This window comes from Stegostoma tigrinum, chromosome 22, assembly GCF_030684315.1.
Source record: "Stegostoma tigrinum isolate sSteTig4 chromosome 22, sSteTig4.hap1, whole genome shotgun sequence".
In the NCBI taxonomy this organism is placed as follows: domain Eukaryota; kingdom Metazoa; phylum Chordata; class Chondrichthyes; order Orectolobiformes; family Stegostomatidae; genus Stegostoma; species Stegostoma tigrinum.
This window is the reverse complement of record NC_081375.1, coordinates 44,041,701-44,057,486: the sequence shown is the minus strand read 5'-3', so window position 1 is coordinate 44,057,486 and position 15,786 is coordinate 44,041,701. Positions and strand designations below refer to the sequence as shown.

At 41.1% G+C, this 15,786-nt stretch overlaps 1 protein-coding gene across 2 annotated transcripts in view; it reads left to right on the top strand.

Moving 5' to 3' along the window:
• elac2 (elaC ribonuclease Z 2) overlaps nt 1-5,045 on the top strand; it is a 49,057-nt gene extending 44,012 nt beyond the window's left edge. For both annotated transcript variants that reach the window (XM_048555442.1, XM_048555443.1), the window contains 3 exons: nt 790-868; nt 2,840-2,984; nt 3,641-5,045. In XM_048555442.1, the coding sequence (XP_048411399.1) occupies nt 790-868; nt 2,840-2,984; nt 3,641-3,907 (491 nt within the window). In that variant the 3' untranslated portion in view covers nt 3,908-5,045. The remainder of the gene's footprint in view (nt 1-789; nt 869-2,839; nt 2,985-3,640) is intronic.
• Nucleotides 5,046-15,786: the final 10,741 nt, after the last annotated feature.

Sequence of the window (15,786 nt, the reverse complement as noted above, 5' to 3'; positions counted from 1 at the left end):
ATGATATCTTGTGCCACTGTTGGGTCTCACAGGCAGGAATGCTAACCAGCACTGTTTGACCCTCCCTAATCTCTGATTAATGCAATTCTTTTTGAGATATTTAAGGTATTTGAACAACTGTTGAGTTTATCCATTAAACCCTTAAGGTTTCATACACTTTCTCAAAGCACTATTGAAATAGCTTTATGCACTTTGATCAGCATCCCAACCTCCTGTGGTTCCTGTAGTATAGGTCATTGCATCGAATCCAGTTGTTTTATGAGGTACTTGAGAGCTCATTAATGAGTTTGGAGCACTTCTGATGCTGGGAATCTAGGCAAAACTTGAATATTGATTTACATCTCTTTCGGACCAGTAGAGTAGCATTTGGCCCGTTGAGCCTGTTTTAATTTTCTTGCCTGACTCCATAACCCTTGAATCACCTCTTAATTAAATATATTCAAGGCCGGAGTTCATATTTAATGTCCCAACCTCCATTACTCTTGGCAGAAAAGGAACCCAAGGACTAATGACCTTCCGAAAGAAGAAATTGTTCTTCATCTCCATCTCAAATGGGAGCTCCTTTTTGTTGTTCGTGTTGGTTCTGAATTTTGTTTTTCCCTTGACGAGGGGAATATCCTTTCAGCCATGTACAATGTCAGACTCCCTCAGGAATGTAGGTTTCAGTAAGGTCACCTCTCATCCTTTAACTCTGAATGTAGACCCATGTTTTTCAAAGCTTTCTCCTTGGAGCCACTTTGAAGTTGGAAGAAGGCCACAAATTTGAAACGCAATGCTTTGTTTGAACAGGGCAGAATGCGAATCTTCTGATTCATGAGGCTACACTGGAAGATGGGCTGGAGGAAGAAGCTGTTGAGAAAACTCACAGGTAAGCAAGGATCCTAAAGATTGGAGCATTGATTTACTTTGCAAATCACCTGGGAACGTTCCAGAAAACTGCCAGACCAACACAAACAGTCCCACGACAGTTTTCTGCGATTGACTATCCTTCCTCTTTTCTGGTAATTTGAGCAACGTTGTTATGGAAGAGAGGCCGGGAAACTGAAACAGCCATTTGTTTATGTCTTGACTCCAGGCTTTATTGGATTCACATTTCAGGATCTGGTGGGATTTGAACCATGTCCCCAGAATATTAGCTTGAGTTTCTGGATTAATAACCTAGTGATATTACCTCTACACCAATAGCTTTCTGGTCAGCCACTGCTGTGTATTTGTGGTTTCTGAAGGTGCCACAGTGGGTTTATTAATGGAAGGGATGTCTGTGGGAAAAGTACTCACAAACCATATTCCCTTGTCTTTGATTGGGCAGGAGGATGAAAGAGGTGAGAAATGTTGTTCATGGCTTAAGTAGAGAAAGGACAGTGTGGTCTCACTTCAAGATTAAGTGTTTTGGACTCCCTGCTAAACTCTGTTCTTAAAGAGACATGATGTTATGAATCATGAATGGGCGAAGAGACTATTCAACATTCCTCAGAATTATGCAGACTCTGAATCTGAAATATGCATGTGTTCAGCTAAAAATAAGTAGATCTTGAGTAGTTAGCTACCATTTGCCAAGAAACGATCAGTGTCTTGATTTATTTACATTGGGTTGGCACTACTCAAATTTTTTTTCTAAGATCTCCTCCTGATGACTATGCAGAAAACAGATCACAGACTGTATTGTCCAACGGGGAACAAATATAGCTGCAGCCACGGTGAGGTTAGAATTCGACCCAAAACGTCAGCTTTCCTGCTCCTCTGATGCTGTGTGGCCTGATGTGTTCATCCAGCTCTGCACCTTTGTTATTGCAGCCACGGTAGATTGGGCATGATTTTGTTAATGTAGGGAATCTTGATGTAAAGTTGAAGGGGCCAATTGACCTGTTTAGGTCAGGGTCCCTCTGATGGGGAAAGTGGAATCCACCACACCACTCTGTGGTGGCAACAGTCATCTGGACGGTGCTTTTTCCCAGAGTTGATTTTTAACATCGAATTAAAGGTAATTGGAAGTCAAAATAGTAGGTTCTGCGCCTTGAAGGGAAAAACAAGGCCAATAGTTCAGACAGGGGAGAGGGAGCATTCTGGTTTTTAGGCCACTCCAATTTAAGTATTAGGTTAGAAACCGGTTTACACAAGTGTTAGGAAGGAACGCAGATGCCTCAGGACAGCCTGTAGCAAGGTAGGCTTGAAGTTTCTCCTGCAGCCCTGGTTACCTCCTCTGTGAAGGCTGAAGGCCCAGTAAAAGACTGACCTTGGGCCTGGCTACCTGCCTATCCCTATGCTCCCCTTAGCACCCACTCAGCCACCAGCCCACCCGAATCATGCTATAAAGATCTTGCCAGAGCAATTGACATGAGAAGGAAGAGCCCCTCATGAATTAGCCCTGTCTCCAGCTTTCTCCTCCTTGCTGTTTTGATCTGACGCTTCTAGCTACTTTGATTTATTTTGATTTCCCTTGTTTCCTCGAGTGTTTCAGACCATGGAGCAATGCGAGTGAACATGCTGCTTTTAATTAAGTTCACTAGCAGTTAAACTACCCTGCAGACTCTTTCAATAATGCTGTAGTTGAGGAATTTTATAAACTATGCCACAATGTAGAATATTTTAATTTGTAGCTTTTCATTCTTCATTTAACCCCCTCAGTCCCATTCTCTCTAGTACAGGTATCCCACATACTTGAATATTAATGATTTACAGGACCAGTAATTTCTCACTGATTTGTTAGAAACTGGCATTTTTAATTCACTTCATTGCCTATGTCAGGACGCATTCCAGTCGCATTTCCTGTTATTCCTGGCAGCTGGTATTCTGCCAGACTCTTGTTTTTTAACCCTTTGTCTGCTCTTGTTTGTTTCAGCACCACCTCTCAAGCTATCAATGTTGGTATGCAGATGAATGCCAAATTCATCATGTTAAATCATTTCAGCCAGAGATATGCAAAGATTCCCCTATTCAGTGCTGACTTCAGTGACAAAGTTGGAATAGCTTTTGATCATATGAGGGTAAGTATGTTTGTTTGTGTGTGCCCGGACTGAATTCAGTTTGGTTATGCTTAGCAAAACACTGACAGTCTGAAAGTGGGCAGGTACCTATTCTGCCCCTTCACTTGGTGCGCTAACTTCTCAGAGCCTCTTTCAGCTGTGTAATCCTCCTAGAACAGGCAAAAATTGGAGAGGGAGAGCTCCTGTGGTGTGTGAATGGAAAATCTGAATATTTCCTATCTAACTCTGTACAGGATAGTCTGAATTGCTCTGCAGTGAGCTGGCAGTAATTAGATGGGCTGAATGAACTCCTTCTCCTGTCCTTTATTGTGGTCCTTCAGACCAGTTCAGTAGGTATCATTATTACTTGCTGTAATTATAAAAGACACTGCAAGGTGATTGATTTTAATGTTTGTTCCAATTATTTCCATGCCGCAATTACATGACCATAACTTTTATGCTTGGGTGGGGGGGGGGGGGGGGGGGGAGGGGGGAGAAGGTGGAGAAGAGGAGAAATCTTGAGGCTTTGAGGTAGAGGCCACGTTGCAGATGGGCACAGACTCTACCTTGAATCTTCTAGAGAACAACAGTTTTCCCTCTTTATATCTTTGCATTGAGGCCTCAATGCATTGTCCACCATTGACTACTTGACTAATCAAAAAATCACTTCTGCACAGGTTCGGTTTGATGATTTTGGGGCCATTCCCAAGCTCACCCCACCCCTGCAAGCCCTTTTTGCGGAAGAGATTGAAGAGATGGAGGAACGCCGTGAGAAGAGAGAGCTCCGGCAACTGAAGGAATCCCAGAATTCTTTGAGTACAAACGGGCCTGTGGCCCAGGGACCATCGTCTACTGTGACCATCAATGAAGCTGTGACCGAAAAGAAACGAGCAGTTGAAGAATCTGATCAAGATCTGGGAAACAAAAAAATAAAACTAACTTGATGCTGTTTGAAAATAATGATTTGAAAGACTTGATTCATTACCCTGGAAGGACAGTGTACAGGAAAGCAGTGTGCAGCGAACTTGAACTGATAGTATTTTGTTGCATAACTGAGTTTTGTGAATAGGTTTTATCAAAAGGGCGACAATGACCATGGTTTGCAGTAATTGGGTTATATTTTGGTTTCGAACTAGTACAGCAGTTTGAGTTGCAAGCCCAATCATCCACATGCCTTTGACTCCTACCTTAACCCTCTTTTTGGAAAGTGACTTCTCAAGCAACTGCAAACATGTTGTATTCTTTGTCAATCCAAATGAGGACAACACATAATCTAAATAATTATATTGTATATTTGTTTGAGAACCAGATGGCTAAAATCAGATATTGAAGTGTTCTTTTTTTTAAAAGAATATCTCTTATTTGCTCATCCCATCTTTAACTTAAGTGCTGTCCCTGTTGACTTCCAATTTCAGCTGCATACCTGGTTTTTGATTTGATTTTATTATTGTCACATGTACCTAGCTACAGTGAAATTTTTTTTTTTGTTTTGTGTGCAGTACAGGCAGGTTATACCATTCAAAGTCCATACGAGAAATCGAACAGCAAGGGATACTATGTTACGGCTACAGAGAAGGTACACCAAGAGCAGGGCCAAGATTAAATTTGAGAGATCCTTTCAGAAGCCTAATTATGAAGGGGAAGAAGCTGTTCTTGAATCTGGTCTGGTTTTTTTTTTACCCCTTCTGTTAGCATTGCAAAGCAGCGATGACCGTCTACAATAGGCAACCCAACACTGAATTCGCATGCCATCTGACTGTACCTTCCCTCAAAATCGCTGCTGTGTTGAGTGTGCCTTCAAAAGTAATTAGCTGCATTTCTCAGCTACTCCCTGTTTCATTGGAGAGGACAGAGAAAGTCCTGTGCTTTTTCTGTAACTGGAAAAGTGTGCTTCCATCTCCTGAGAATGTAATGATGAGCAAAAGTTATTTTGAACGTCTGCAGAATGGGTCATAAGTAGCCTTTGATTTAAAAACAAATTTATGTTCCCCTGCATAATATGGAAAGTATAACCCCTGTACCAAATGCATCATTCATTTTGAAACCAGAGTTGAGAATGAATAATAAAACCTAACCAATTTGTGATGCTGTACTAGGATGTTATACTTCAATTTACCAATTATTTTTGATAAATTATTTCCAAGTTACTGTAGCACTGGTGAAATGTGCATGGAACCTTAAAATTCCCATTCCTTTTTCAGACTTAAGATTTACATTGATTTTGATTTTGTCTTTTTTTTTAAACTGTTACTGTTTCAAACTTTATAATGTGTTTTAATTTCACATTGAGGGATTTGTTTATCGAAGTGCAGATTTTAAAGTGTCTTTCTGAAGTAAATGGTGAATTCTTAATCCAATTGAAGTCAGTGATGAACACCATAATGGCACTGGGCAGTGTGAGGGAACTGTTTGTTTGTTTGTTTGTTTTTATCCTTTTTACTCGCTTTTGGGGCACTTTTCCCCACAAATGGAATTGCCCATCAATATCCACCTCAGAGTTGGAATACTGGGAGCCGTTTTAGTTGTGTTTAGTTGTTCATCTAAAGAAGTATGTACAGGCATTGGAGGCAGTCCAGTGAAGATTCACCAGGTTAATCTTGGGCATGGTGGGATTGCCTAATGATGAGGTTGAGTTGCTTGGACTGTACTCCTTGGAACTTAGAAGAATGAGAGGTGACCTTTTATTGAAACACAGAAGAATCTTCACTTGGTCAATGCGGAAAGGCTGCTTCCCCTTGAGAGTCTAGGGTTTGTGTGCATAATCTCAGAATAAAGGAGTCACACGTTTAAGACAGATGAGGTGGAATTTCTTGGGGTAGTGAAAACTATTTCTTTAGAGTCAGATTTGTTTTAGTCAGGTAAGGGAAACGAAGCTTCTTGGGGAAAAGGCAGGAAAGTGGAATCAAGGATGATCTAATTGAATGATGCAGCAGTTTTGATGGGGTGAATGGACTACTGCAACTGTGTATTCTGATCCTCTCTGTGTAAGGGAGAAATGATGGTACTGTCATTGGTCTGGTAATTGTGGTGACTCTAACCCTTTGGGGACACCACTGGTTGAAACCTTGCTGTGGCAGCTGTTGGAACTTGCCCATATTTAATAAATCAGATTTAAAAGCTAGTCTCAGCAATTCTGCCATGAGACTGTTGGGAGTCATTAAAAACCCATCTGGTTTGGTCATGTGGAGAGATAGTAGGAACTGTTGATGCTGGAGAATCTGAGATAACATGGTGTAGAGCTGAATCAACACAGCAGGCCAAGCAGCATCAGAAGAGCAAGAAGGATGGACGTTTCGGGTCAGGACCCTTCTTCAGAAATGGTTTGGACATGTGCTTTTCTTAAGGATGACATATCCTTCCCCAGTCTGGTCTGACCATGTGACTGCAGGCCCACACCAATACAGTTGCCTCATCACTGGCCACATGACCAATTAGCTCTTTGGTTCAAGGGCAGTTACAAATGTGCAGCTAATGTTGGCTAGTGGTGCCTGTATCCTGTAGAAAAATAATGGCAAAGAATGATCATCTTATTCTATTTTATGTAGCTTTAAAATGGTTTAAAATGGGGAGAAATTTATTCTAACAACAAACTGAACACAGTGCACACTGAGAGGCCTTTCTCATTTTATTCATGTGGAAAATGTGACTTTTCAATCTCCTTAATTTTAAATAATTTGCATGAGAGACTAGACATGTTACAGTCAGCCTGTCATTATGTGAATGTAAATGAGAAGATAAATTTATCAGCTGAGATTTGTTAGTAGCAGTGTTATCTTGGTATACAGGAACACTATCAAGAGTCTTAAAAACCTTAATTCTGGTTTAATTGGTCTCAAACAGAACAGTTAAATGTCAGCTATGACATGACATTGAACTCTTGCACTGTTTTCTCCTCCAAGCCCACTTCTTTCGACAAGTCCTCTCTCTGTTCCACAGACCCCTTTGCCTAGTTCCAACACACTGTCTTCCCTCCACCTGGTCCCCTCCCTCTGACCTTTTTTACCTGTACTTAATCTGTTCATTGAGAGCTGTCACTATAACACTAGTCGTCTCAGTTTCTCTGCCCTCCCTCACCCAATCCAACCCATCTCCTTCTCAACTGACTGCACTCTGTGTGCTTAGATCCAACCCTGACTTTATTAACCACCTGATAAGAGGTGGTGCTGTTGTAGTCTAGTACACTTATTTCCTACAATTCAGCAGCTAAGCACCAGTTCTCTTACACCTCCTTATCTTCCCCTGGACCGTGACCCCAGCATGGCACATCAAGCCATTGTTTTTACTATGGTAACTGAACTCCTTTCATTTGGTGATCTTCCTGCAGCCGTGCTATCCCTCCCCTGCTATTGCCTCCAAGCTGATACTTACACAGCTCGCTGCTATAGCCCATTCAAAAAAAAATCCACAAACAGGCCTGCCCCCCCCCCCCCCCAGACAGACCCGTTGTGGGGCAGGAGCAGACTGAAACAGAACTGATCTCTTCCTATCTTGACCGGGTCTTTATCTCCCAGGTCCACTCTCTGGTCATGTATATCTGTGATTCTTCTGACTCTACACCAGTTTCAGAACTTCCAGTTTGTGGGGTCCAGCCACCGCCTCTTTACCGTGCAATCCCTTCACGCTTCCCTTTCCCCACCAGGATGGTCTCAGGGCTCTCTGCTTCTTCCTAGAGCAAAGGCCTGAACTGTCCCCACCCGCAACCACCCTCCTCCGCTTGGCTGAGCTTGTCCTCTCCCTCAACAACAACTCTCTTAACTCCTCATTTTCATCAGGTCAGCGGGGTGGCCATGGTCCCCGGCTATCCCTGCCAGTTTGTGGGGTATGGGGAATGTGTCTTTTTCCAGTCCCCACCCACAACGCTTTCTCTGATATCCTTGGTGCTGCTTTCCCCCTTCATCCAGAACTGGAAAAGTTCATTTTGTGTCGTCGGCCCACATCTGACATCTGTGCCGCATCTGAAGATAGGCTGATGACCAATATCCACTATAAACCCATTGACTTCCACAGCTACCTCAACTATATATCCTCGCACCTTGCTTTGTGTAAGGACTCCATTCCATTCTCTCGGTTCCTCTGTCTCATATGTTCCGACAAGGGAGCATCAGAAACATCCACCTTCTTCCTTAACTAAGAACTACGCAGCACCATTGTCAACAGAGTCCTCAACCGGGTCTGACCCATTTCCCACACTTCCACTCTTACCTGCTCTCTCCCCTCCTGAAACAACGATAGGGTTCCCCTTGTCCTTGCCTACCATCCCACCAACATCCACATCTAGAAGATCATATGTCATTTCCGCCACCACCAAACACATACCCCTCCTTTCCCCTATCTGTCTTTTGCAGGGACCATTCCCTCCAGGACACCCAGCGTCCATCTCCCTTCACTCCAAACACATGCTGAGAGCCCCGCAGCACCTTCCCCTGAACCTGCCAAAGATGTAACACCTGCCCACTTACCACCTCCTTTCCCAGTATCCAAGGGTTCAAACATACCTTCCAGGTGAAGCAGCACTTCACTTGCACTTCCCACAATCTAGTCTACTGCGTCCATGTTCTGCCTGCAGAAAAGACCCTGAGCTTCCAGTTGCCTGCCACTTTAACACACTACCCCGTTCCCTGGCCAACTTCTGTCTCAGGCTTGCTGTAATGTTCCAGGGAAGCTCAGCGCAAGCTGGAAGAATATCTCATTTTCCACTTATGCACCTGAAGCCCTGTGGACTCTGTATAGAGTTCAGTAATTTTAGGGCCTGAATTCTTCCCATGTCTCCTACCCCACACACCAAACCTTGTTATCCATATAGCCTGCCATTACACATTATCTATTGTTAGTCACTAGAAGTCCCCATTAACAACAACTCCCACCCCTGGCCAGATTGTTACTCACTCCTTTGTCTGCTCAACTGTTCTCTCTGGGCTCTATCCCCATCTATTCTTTACTCCTTACCCCTTTTTCCCTACCTTCTGCATATAAACCGACTTTTTCCTGGCTAACATCAGTTCTGAGGAAGGGTCACTGGATCCTAAATGTTAACTGAATATTTTTTCCTTCATGGGTGCTGCAAGACCCATCCTTTTTCAACAACTTCTCTTTTTGTTTGAAAATAATTTAAAATACTTGGTCTCACTAAATTTTGGATCAATAATTTCAGCACTGACAAATATTACCTTCAAGCAAAAGTCTGATGCTTGTTATTAGTCATATTCATCAAATTAGTAGATGCAGTACGTCAGTCAAGGGAATTTATACAATCCCAAAGTTAGTTTATGTTCTTCTACCATGCTGTATTAAAGCTAAGGTACAAGTTGTTGAAAGTGGTCTATAAGTTGCGAGTAATGTTTGTACAGCTTGAAGAATTTTTGATGGCTTTCTTTAACTTGACACAAGCTGGGGAATGTTGTTACGTTAAAATTTTGGTTGTGGTTTAAGGAAATGTGCCATGGACAAAATGTTTAGTTTTAATTATTTTTAGTTGTAGAATATTTGATGTTTAGAGTCCTTTTGCTAAATTATTGCAAAGCATTGACCGTAGAATTGTCATTTTTATGCAGCCTTTAGGACTGTTGCTGTTAAGTGAATTTTGAAATCAAGTATTTGAACTTATTTTCCACTTAAACCTGATGCCCACCCCTTTCCTGAATTATGAATCTGCTTGGTTTAAGTTGTCCATTCTTGCAAACTGCACTCATAACAAGGCAAAGGATTACCACTTACACTTTCAAGCATACACTTTTTATTATAATGATGTCTATGAAAGATAAAACTACAAAGACTGGATGTCTGAAATAAATTGAAATTTGAGGAATGATGGGTCATTAGCAGCTGAGACCGATAGTTCATTAAAGGTTTTAAAACAACCAATGGCATAGATAGTCCTTAATGTTTTACTATGAAGTTCTGCTTCGCAATTAACTGTAGAACTGGGTTGTGAGGTGAAGAAATTGGCCCTACAGTCTTTTGCCGTATCCTACACCTGTCTGAAAGTGAAGCCAACAGAAGTCAGTGGGATTCCAGGTATGTAACCAGTTTAGAGGAAAAAAGGCTTTGGAGTTCAGGTTCCAATGGGCTTTGGGAAAAGTCTTCTAAGAAACGTTGAGAGTTGACAGCACTGTTAGCAAGTATGAAATGCATTGAAGGTTGGGCGCAGAAGAGTGAAAACATGGTGGGGGGGACTTGAGAATAGAAAGTGATGAGGTGAGACCACCAAGCGATTCCTAGTCGATAAACATGTTTTTGGCTTGGGTGGCTTTGTAAGGATGCTAATGGAAGAGTGCAGAGAGTGATTGCTGGATAAGAAATACCTGCCTCCTGCCTTTTGGTCCTGAAAAAAATCAGATCCACTCATTAAATTGTGGAAGGGAAAGGAGATTGATTATGGCTAGACGGTTTTATTAAACCACCCTATCTCTTAAAAGGAATTAGCTGAGATGGAGTTTTCTTTGCAGCATGTGAGCATCGCTGACTTAGTAGTTCATTGCCTTTTCCTCATTCCCCTTGTTCTCATCCACTGTAATGTGTCTTTCTACAATTACTTGGCTTTCAAGGTAATGGTGACAAGATACACTTGATCCTAGCTTGGATTTTCAGTGTTGTTTAGCTGATTTAGCAGTAGCATTTGGTCCCCTGTCGCCAATGTTGTGCATCTTCTAAAATGAAGACCATGGAGGTATTTTTAAGTTTCTTTCACTGAGGTTCACTTAGAAATGCTTTCCTTGAGAACAAATAATTACAAATAATTAACAAATTATTTAACTTTTGTTACATATTTTGTTACAGCAAATTATTGCAAAATATTGAACTCGATGGAATAAATCTCGCTGAAAAATAATGGTGTGTGATTACATTGTTATGGTGAAATTCACTAACACATTCGAGGAATTAAGGTAGGCTGTTGCAAATCTGCAGAACTTTCTGGTCAATTGTCATTCAATCGCTTTCTTCCTTTGCTTGTTCAAACATCACCCTTGTGTATGATTTGACTCCTAAACTTTGCTCACAATTGTAATTGTATCACCAGAGTTGAGCACTGGGTGACAATCTCTTTGAGTGAAGTCTGTTAGTGTTTACATAAGGTCATGGGGTCGGAGATATACAGCACAGAAACCGACCCTTCTGCCCAGCTTATCCTCAGCACTAGATCAATTTGAGATATCTAGTTGCTATTTACCAGCATATATCCCTCCTAAACCCTTCCCATTCATACACCTATCCAACTATCTTTTACTTGTTACTGTACCAGACTCAGCCACTTCCTCTGATAGTTCATTCCACACACTCACCAGCCTCCATAGAAAAAGTTTGCTCCATCGGTGCCTTTCTAAATCTTTACCCCTCTCACCTTCAACCTATGCTGTCTAGTTTTGCACTCACTTTCTCCCAGGGTAGGAAAGTTTGGCTATTCACCCTATTCATAACCCTCATGATTTTATAAGCTCTATAAGGCCACCACTCCGCCTCAGATGATCCAGGAAAAATAAACTCAGCCTCTCCCTATTGTTCAAACCATCCAACCCTGGCAGCATCCTGTAAATCTTTTCTGAACCCTTTCACATTTCATAATATCCTTCCTACAGCAGGGAATTGAATCGAATTGAACACAGTATTCCAAAGTTACCAAACCAATGTCCTGTCCAGTTGCAACATGACCTCCTACTCCTATGCTTAATGCACTGACCAATAAAGATAAATGTATCAAATGCCTTCACTATCCTGTCTGCTTGTGACTCCACCTTCAAAGAACTATGAACCTGTAGCCCAAGGCCTCTTTGTTCAGCAATACTCCACAGGACCTTACAATTGTGTGTACAAGTTCTGCCCTGATTTGCCTTACCAAAATGCAGCACCTCACATTTATGAAATTAGACTCTATCTGTCACTCCCTGGCCTATTTGTCCATCTGATCAAGGTCCCGTTGCACTCTGAGGTCCTTTCCTCTTCACTTGGAATTGCGATGGCCATACAATGGCATAGATACATGATAATCATATCAACGCTGCACCCCACCCCTCATATGTCATTACTTGTGCAATGAAGTGACTCAGTATTAGTCGCGAATTGAAGCACTTCTTGTTAAATGTAAGTTTTATTAAAACTGGAATAGGAGATCTTTTATCAGTACAGTGTACATAACAGAGTAAATCTGTATTAGACCAATTTTGCTATCGTGTCTCATTCATGCAATTGACGTGCTCATAAGGAGGCCACACTCATTGAAACATAATTGTCAAAATGCAGCCATTGAACAAACCATTTTAGTTCTACAACATAGACACCACTAAGTGAAGTGAACCCACTTTTATAGAAAGATAAAGCACTGGAGTGCAGTTCTAAATGGAGTAAAATTGAAAAGCAAGAATGTGTTCTTAAAATTTTGTGGGTCTGAGGTTAGTCCACATTATAGTACAGTGCTCAGCTCTAATCTGTTAGAAACAGGTTACAGAGACACTGAGAAGATGCAGATGTTTAGAAGGGTTAAAATCGAGCTTTGGTAAAGATTGGCCTGGCTGGCGTCCTTCTTGAGCACAGATGTCTGTTGGGTGATTTGATGAGGGTTACTATTATTTGAAAGAATATGAACGGGAAGATGTAGGTTAGCTGTTCCATCCATGGGGATGAGAATTCAAGAGATATCAAAAATGCGAATCTGGTCACTAATAAATCCAAGTGGGAAGTAAAGACTAAATTACTTGGCTCATTGTTTAAAATGAGTCGTTTGCTGCCACGAAGGATAATTGAGGCAAATAGTCATACAGCAGGGAAACACACCTTTTAGTCCAACCAGTCCCTGTTGACCATAATCACAAATTAGAGTTCTACCTGCCCCTGGCCCATATCCCTCTAAACCTCGCCTATGTATGTACTTATCCAAATGTCTCTTGTAATTGCACCCACATCTACTACTTCCTCAGGAAGTTCATTTCACACACGATCCATTCTCTCTGTAAAATATTTTGTCCCTCACGCCTTTTTTTTAAAATATCTCTCTCTTCTCATCCTAAAGATGTGCCCTGTACCTTTTGAAGATCCCCCATCTTAGAGGAAAGACAACAACCATTAACTATCTACACCTGTCACTATTTTATAAACTTCTATAAGGTTTCCTCTCAACCTCCTGCGATACAGTGAAAGAAGTTCTAGCCTATCCAGAATTTCCTTATAACTCATCAGGAATGTATAAGGGGAAGTAAATAAACACCAGAGAGAATCAAAGGAAAAAGTCATGCTGATTAATCGAGATGCAAAAGGATAAAGAAAAAACCTTGGGCAGAGCACAAATTCGAGCATGCATCAATTGGGCTAAATGTGTTATTTCTCTTCAATTCATTCCACATGAAGTTAAGCTTTTAGCTTCTTTTTCATTACACTTCTGTAACTTGTTAATGTTTTTACTGGGAATTTTGGTTCTAAGGTAGATGTAAATGGGTATTTGACATTTTCTTTGTGAAAGTGACATGCTTAGTAGGATCCTCTTTTAGCAACAGGTCAAAACAGCCTTTACAAAAAGTTGTATGACTTAAGCTGAATGATCAGACAAGCTACCTGATGAGACCCTTACTGAAGTGATTGCTAAATTGAGCTTTGACACTCCAGCAAACAAGTCAGAAGCAGGTTCAGTTCAGAAAAGATCTCTACCAAGATCTGCTCGTCAACCTTCAAGTAATCTAAGTGACAACTAAAAGCCGCGATTATCTTAGAGTTCAGTGAGGTCGTTTGTATCCGTGTCTCCGAGAAACAGCAACGTACCTCATCTGGTACGTTTGCAGAAATTTGTTGAAAGGGAACGTTTGTGGCCTTGTCAATTAGTTTTTTTAAAATTAGAGAATGAAAGACGAAATAATACCTCACTGGGGTTGTGCATATTGCTGGGGAAAAACATTCAATCATTTTGATTTATATTGTCTAATTGTCTAGTAAGGATTTGCTTTCCCTATTCTCTATGAAGTAAACTTGTGTATTTTTAACAAAAGAACATTGGCAGCCACTTGCAGTGATTGGTCATCTACATCATTTCTCATTTTTCCTGCTGTTGTGTGGACTTCCAAGGTCCAAACAGAATGGTGACTTCTGAAGCTGGAAGCCAGTTTGTCTGCATGCAGATGCGCATGCCCACATACTCAATGTAGCTGTGCAGCTTACAGTGAACTTGGCTGACCTGCATGGTAACCAAATTGCAAAAAACAATATTTATGTTGTATCGAGTCAGTTTTCACTTTGGAATCCAACTTGTCCAGTATCACCCTCAAGTGGGATCATAATGTAACTAACCTCTCTTATTGTTGAAACTTCTAATAGCCTTGCAATATTTGGGAAGTAAGATGGGTTTGTTGTTTTGGATTCAATGTGGTTTGTTTAAGAGGGAGTCCTGCTTGCTAATCCTAATAAGTATAGGAGACTCTGGATTGTTTTAATGATTACAGTGAATACTTAAGATGTTTGATCTATGTTGATACATTTATTGTTGTACCATTGGATAAAATGGGAATACAAACTGGAAAAATTAGGCTGGCGATAATAGCCTGGACGAAGAGTTCATACAATACTTTCAAGAAAACATCTTGGAACAGCACCACTACCAGACAGCAGGTTAAATTAGCACCGTGTAAAGAGTCAAGGTGACCTCTTCATAAAGTCCACCTCTCAGCAGCTGCAACCACAATAGGATTAAATTGAATATAAAATTCAAAGGGTGCAGATTGGGTGTATTAAAAACCTAAATGAGGGCAACGATGTGATTCAAAAAGTTGAGCTATTTGTGAATTGAGAAACCAAGCCAGGAAATAGATAGTGAAGAAGAAGCAGCAGCAGAATTTTAAGGCAGTATTTCAGACTAAGTATATTCCTACCAAGAGCCATTGTATCATCATCTCAAAAAGCTACGGAAAGCGTTAAAACTCAGTGCAGAGATATGTGGTAGATCATATGATGATCATTGAGGAGGTTATAGTTGGCTACTTAAATTTCAAGGTATTCTGGAAGAGACAATTGGGGTGGAAAAAAATAAAACTTGAGTCCTACCAAACCAGGTTTCACTGTGGGATCTGACTTGTTCAGTATCGACATCAACTGGATTCATGTGTTTTTTTAAAATGTAATGATGTTTAACCAATTTCTAGGAATTAGATGATGGAGTAACATACCTTGGAGAAAGGGGAACCCACTGGCATTTCTATTTCCAGAAGGCATTTCATAAGGTGCCACATGAGAAGTTATTGCACAATGTAGAAGCACATTATGTAGTGACTAGCTTCCTAGCATTGAAGATTAGCTGGCTGATAGAAAACAGAATATGCATAAATGGGTCTTTTCCTGCTTAGCATGATGTGCCAAATGGGGTCCCACAGGGGTCTCTGCTGGTTTTCAGTGTTTTGCAATTCACATCAATGATTTAGAAATGGGATGCAAAGACATGGTAGCTAAACTTGCAGGGGAGGTATGTCATGAAGAGCATACAATGCTGCTGACAATATAAGCATTTTCCTTTTCAGACTCGAGGGGATAAATGTGTTTTTCTTTGAGCTGTGAGACTTTGGAACCGCATGCCTTATAAGATATAGAAGGTTATTGAACATTGTTAAGGCAGGGAAAGATAGATTTTGTCAGGCAAGGGAATTAAAGGTTATCAGGACTTAATAGGAATGCAGGGATGAAAACACAAACAAATTAGCCATGATCTAATTGCATAGTTCAATACACTCAGAGAAGCAAATTCTCTTCTCCCAATTTGCATGCTCATGTAAACGCCTGTCTCCTAATAAGTTGCAGTCTGCTAATGGAAGAAAACAAGACAAGATACAAAAAGAACTGTCCGTGTAGCCAGTGCAAT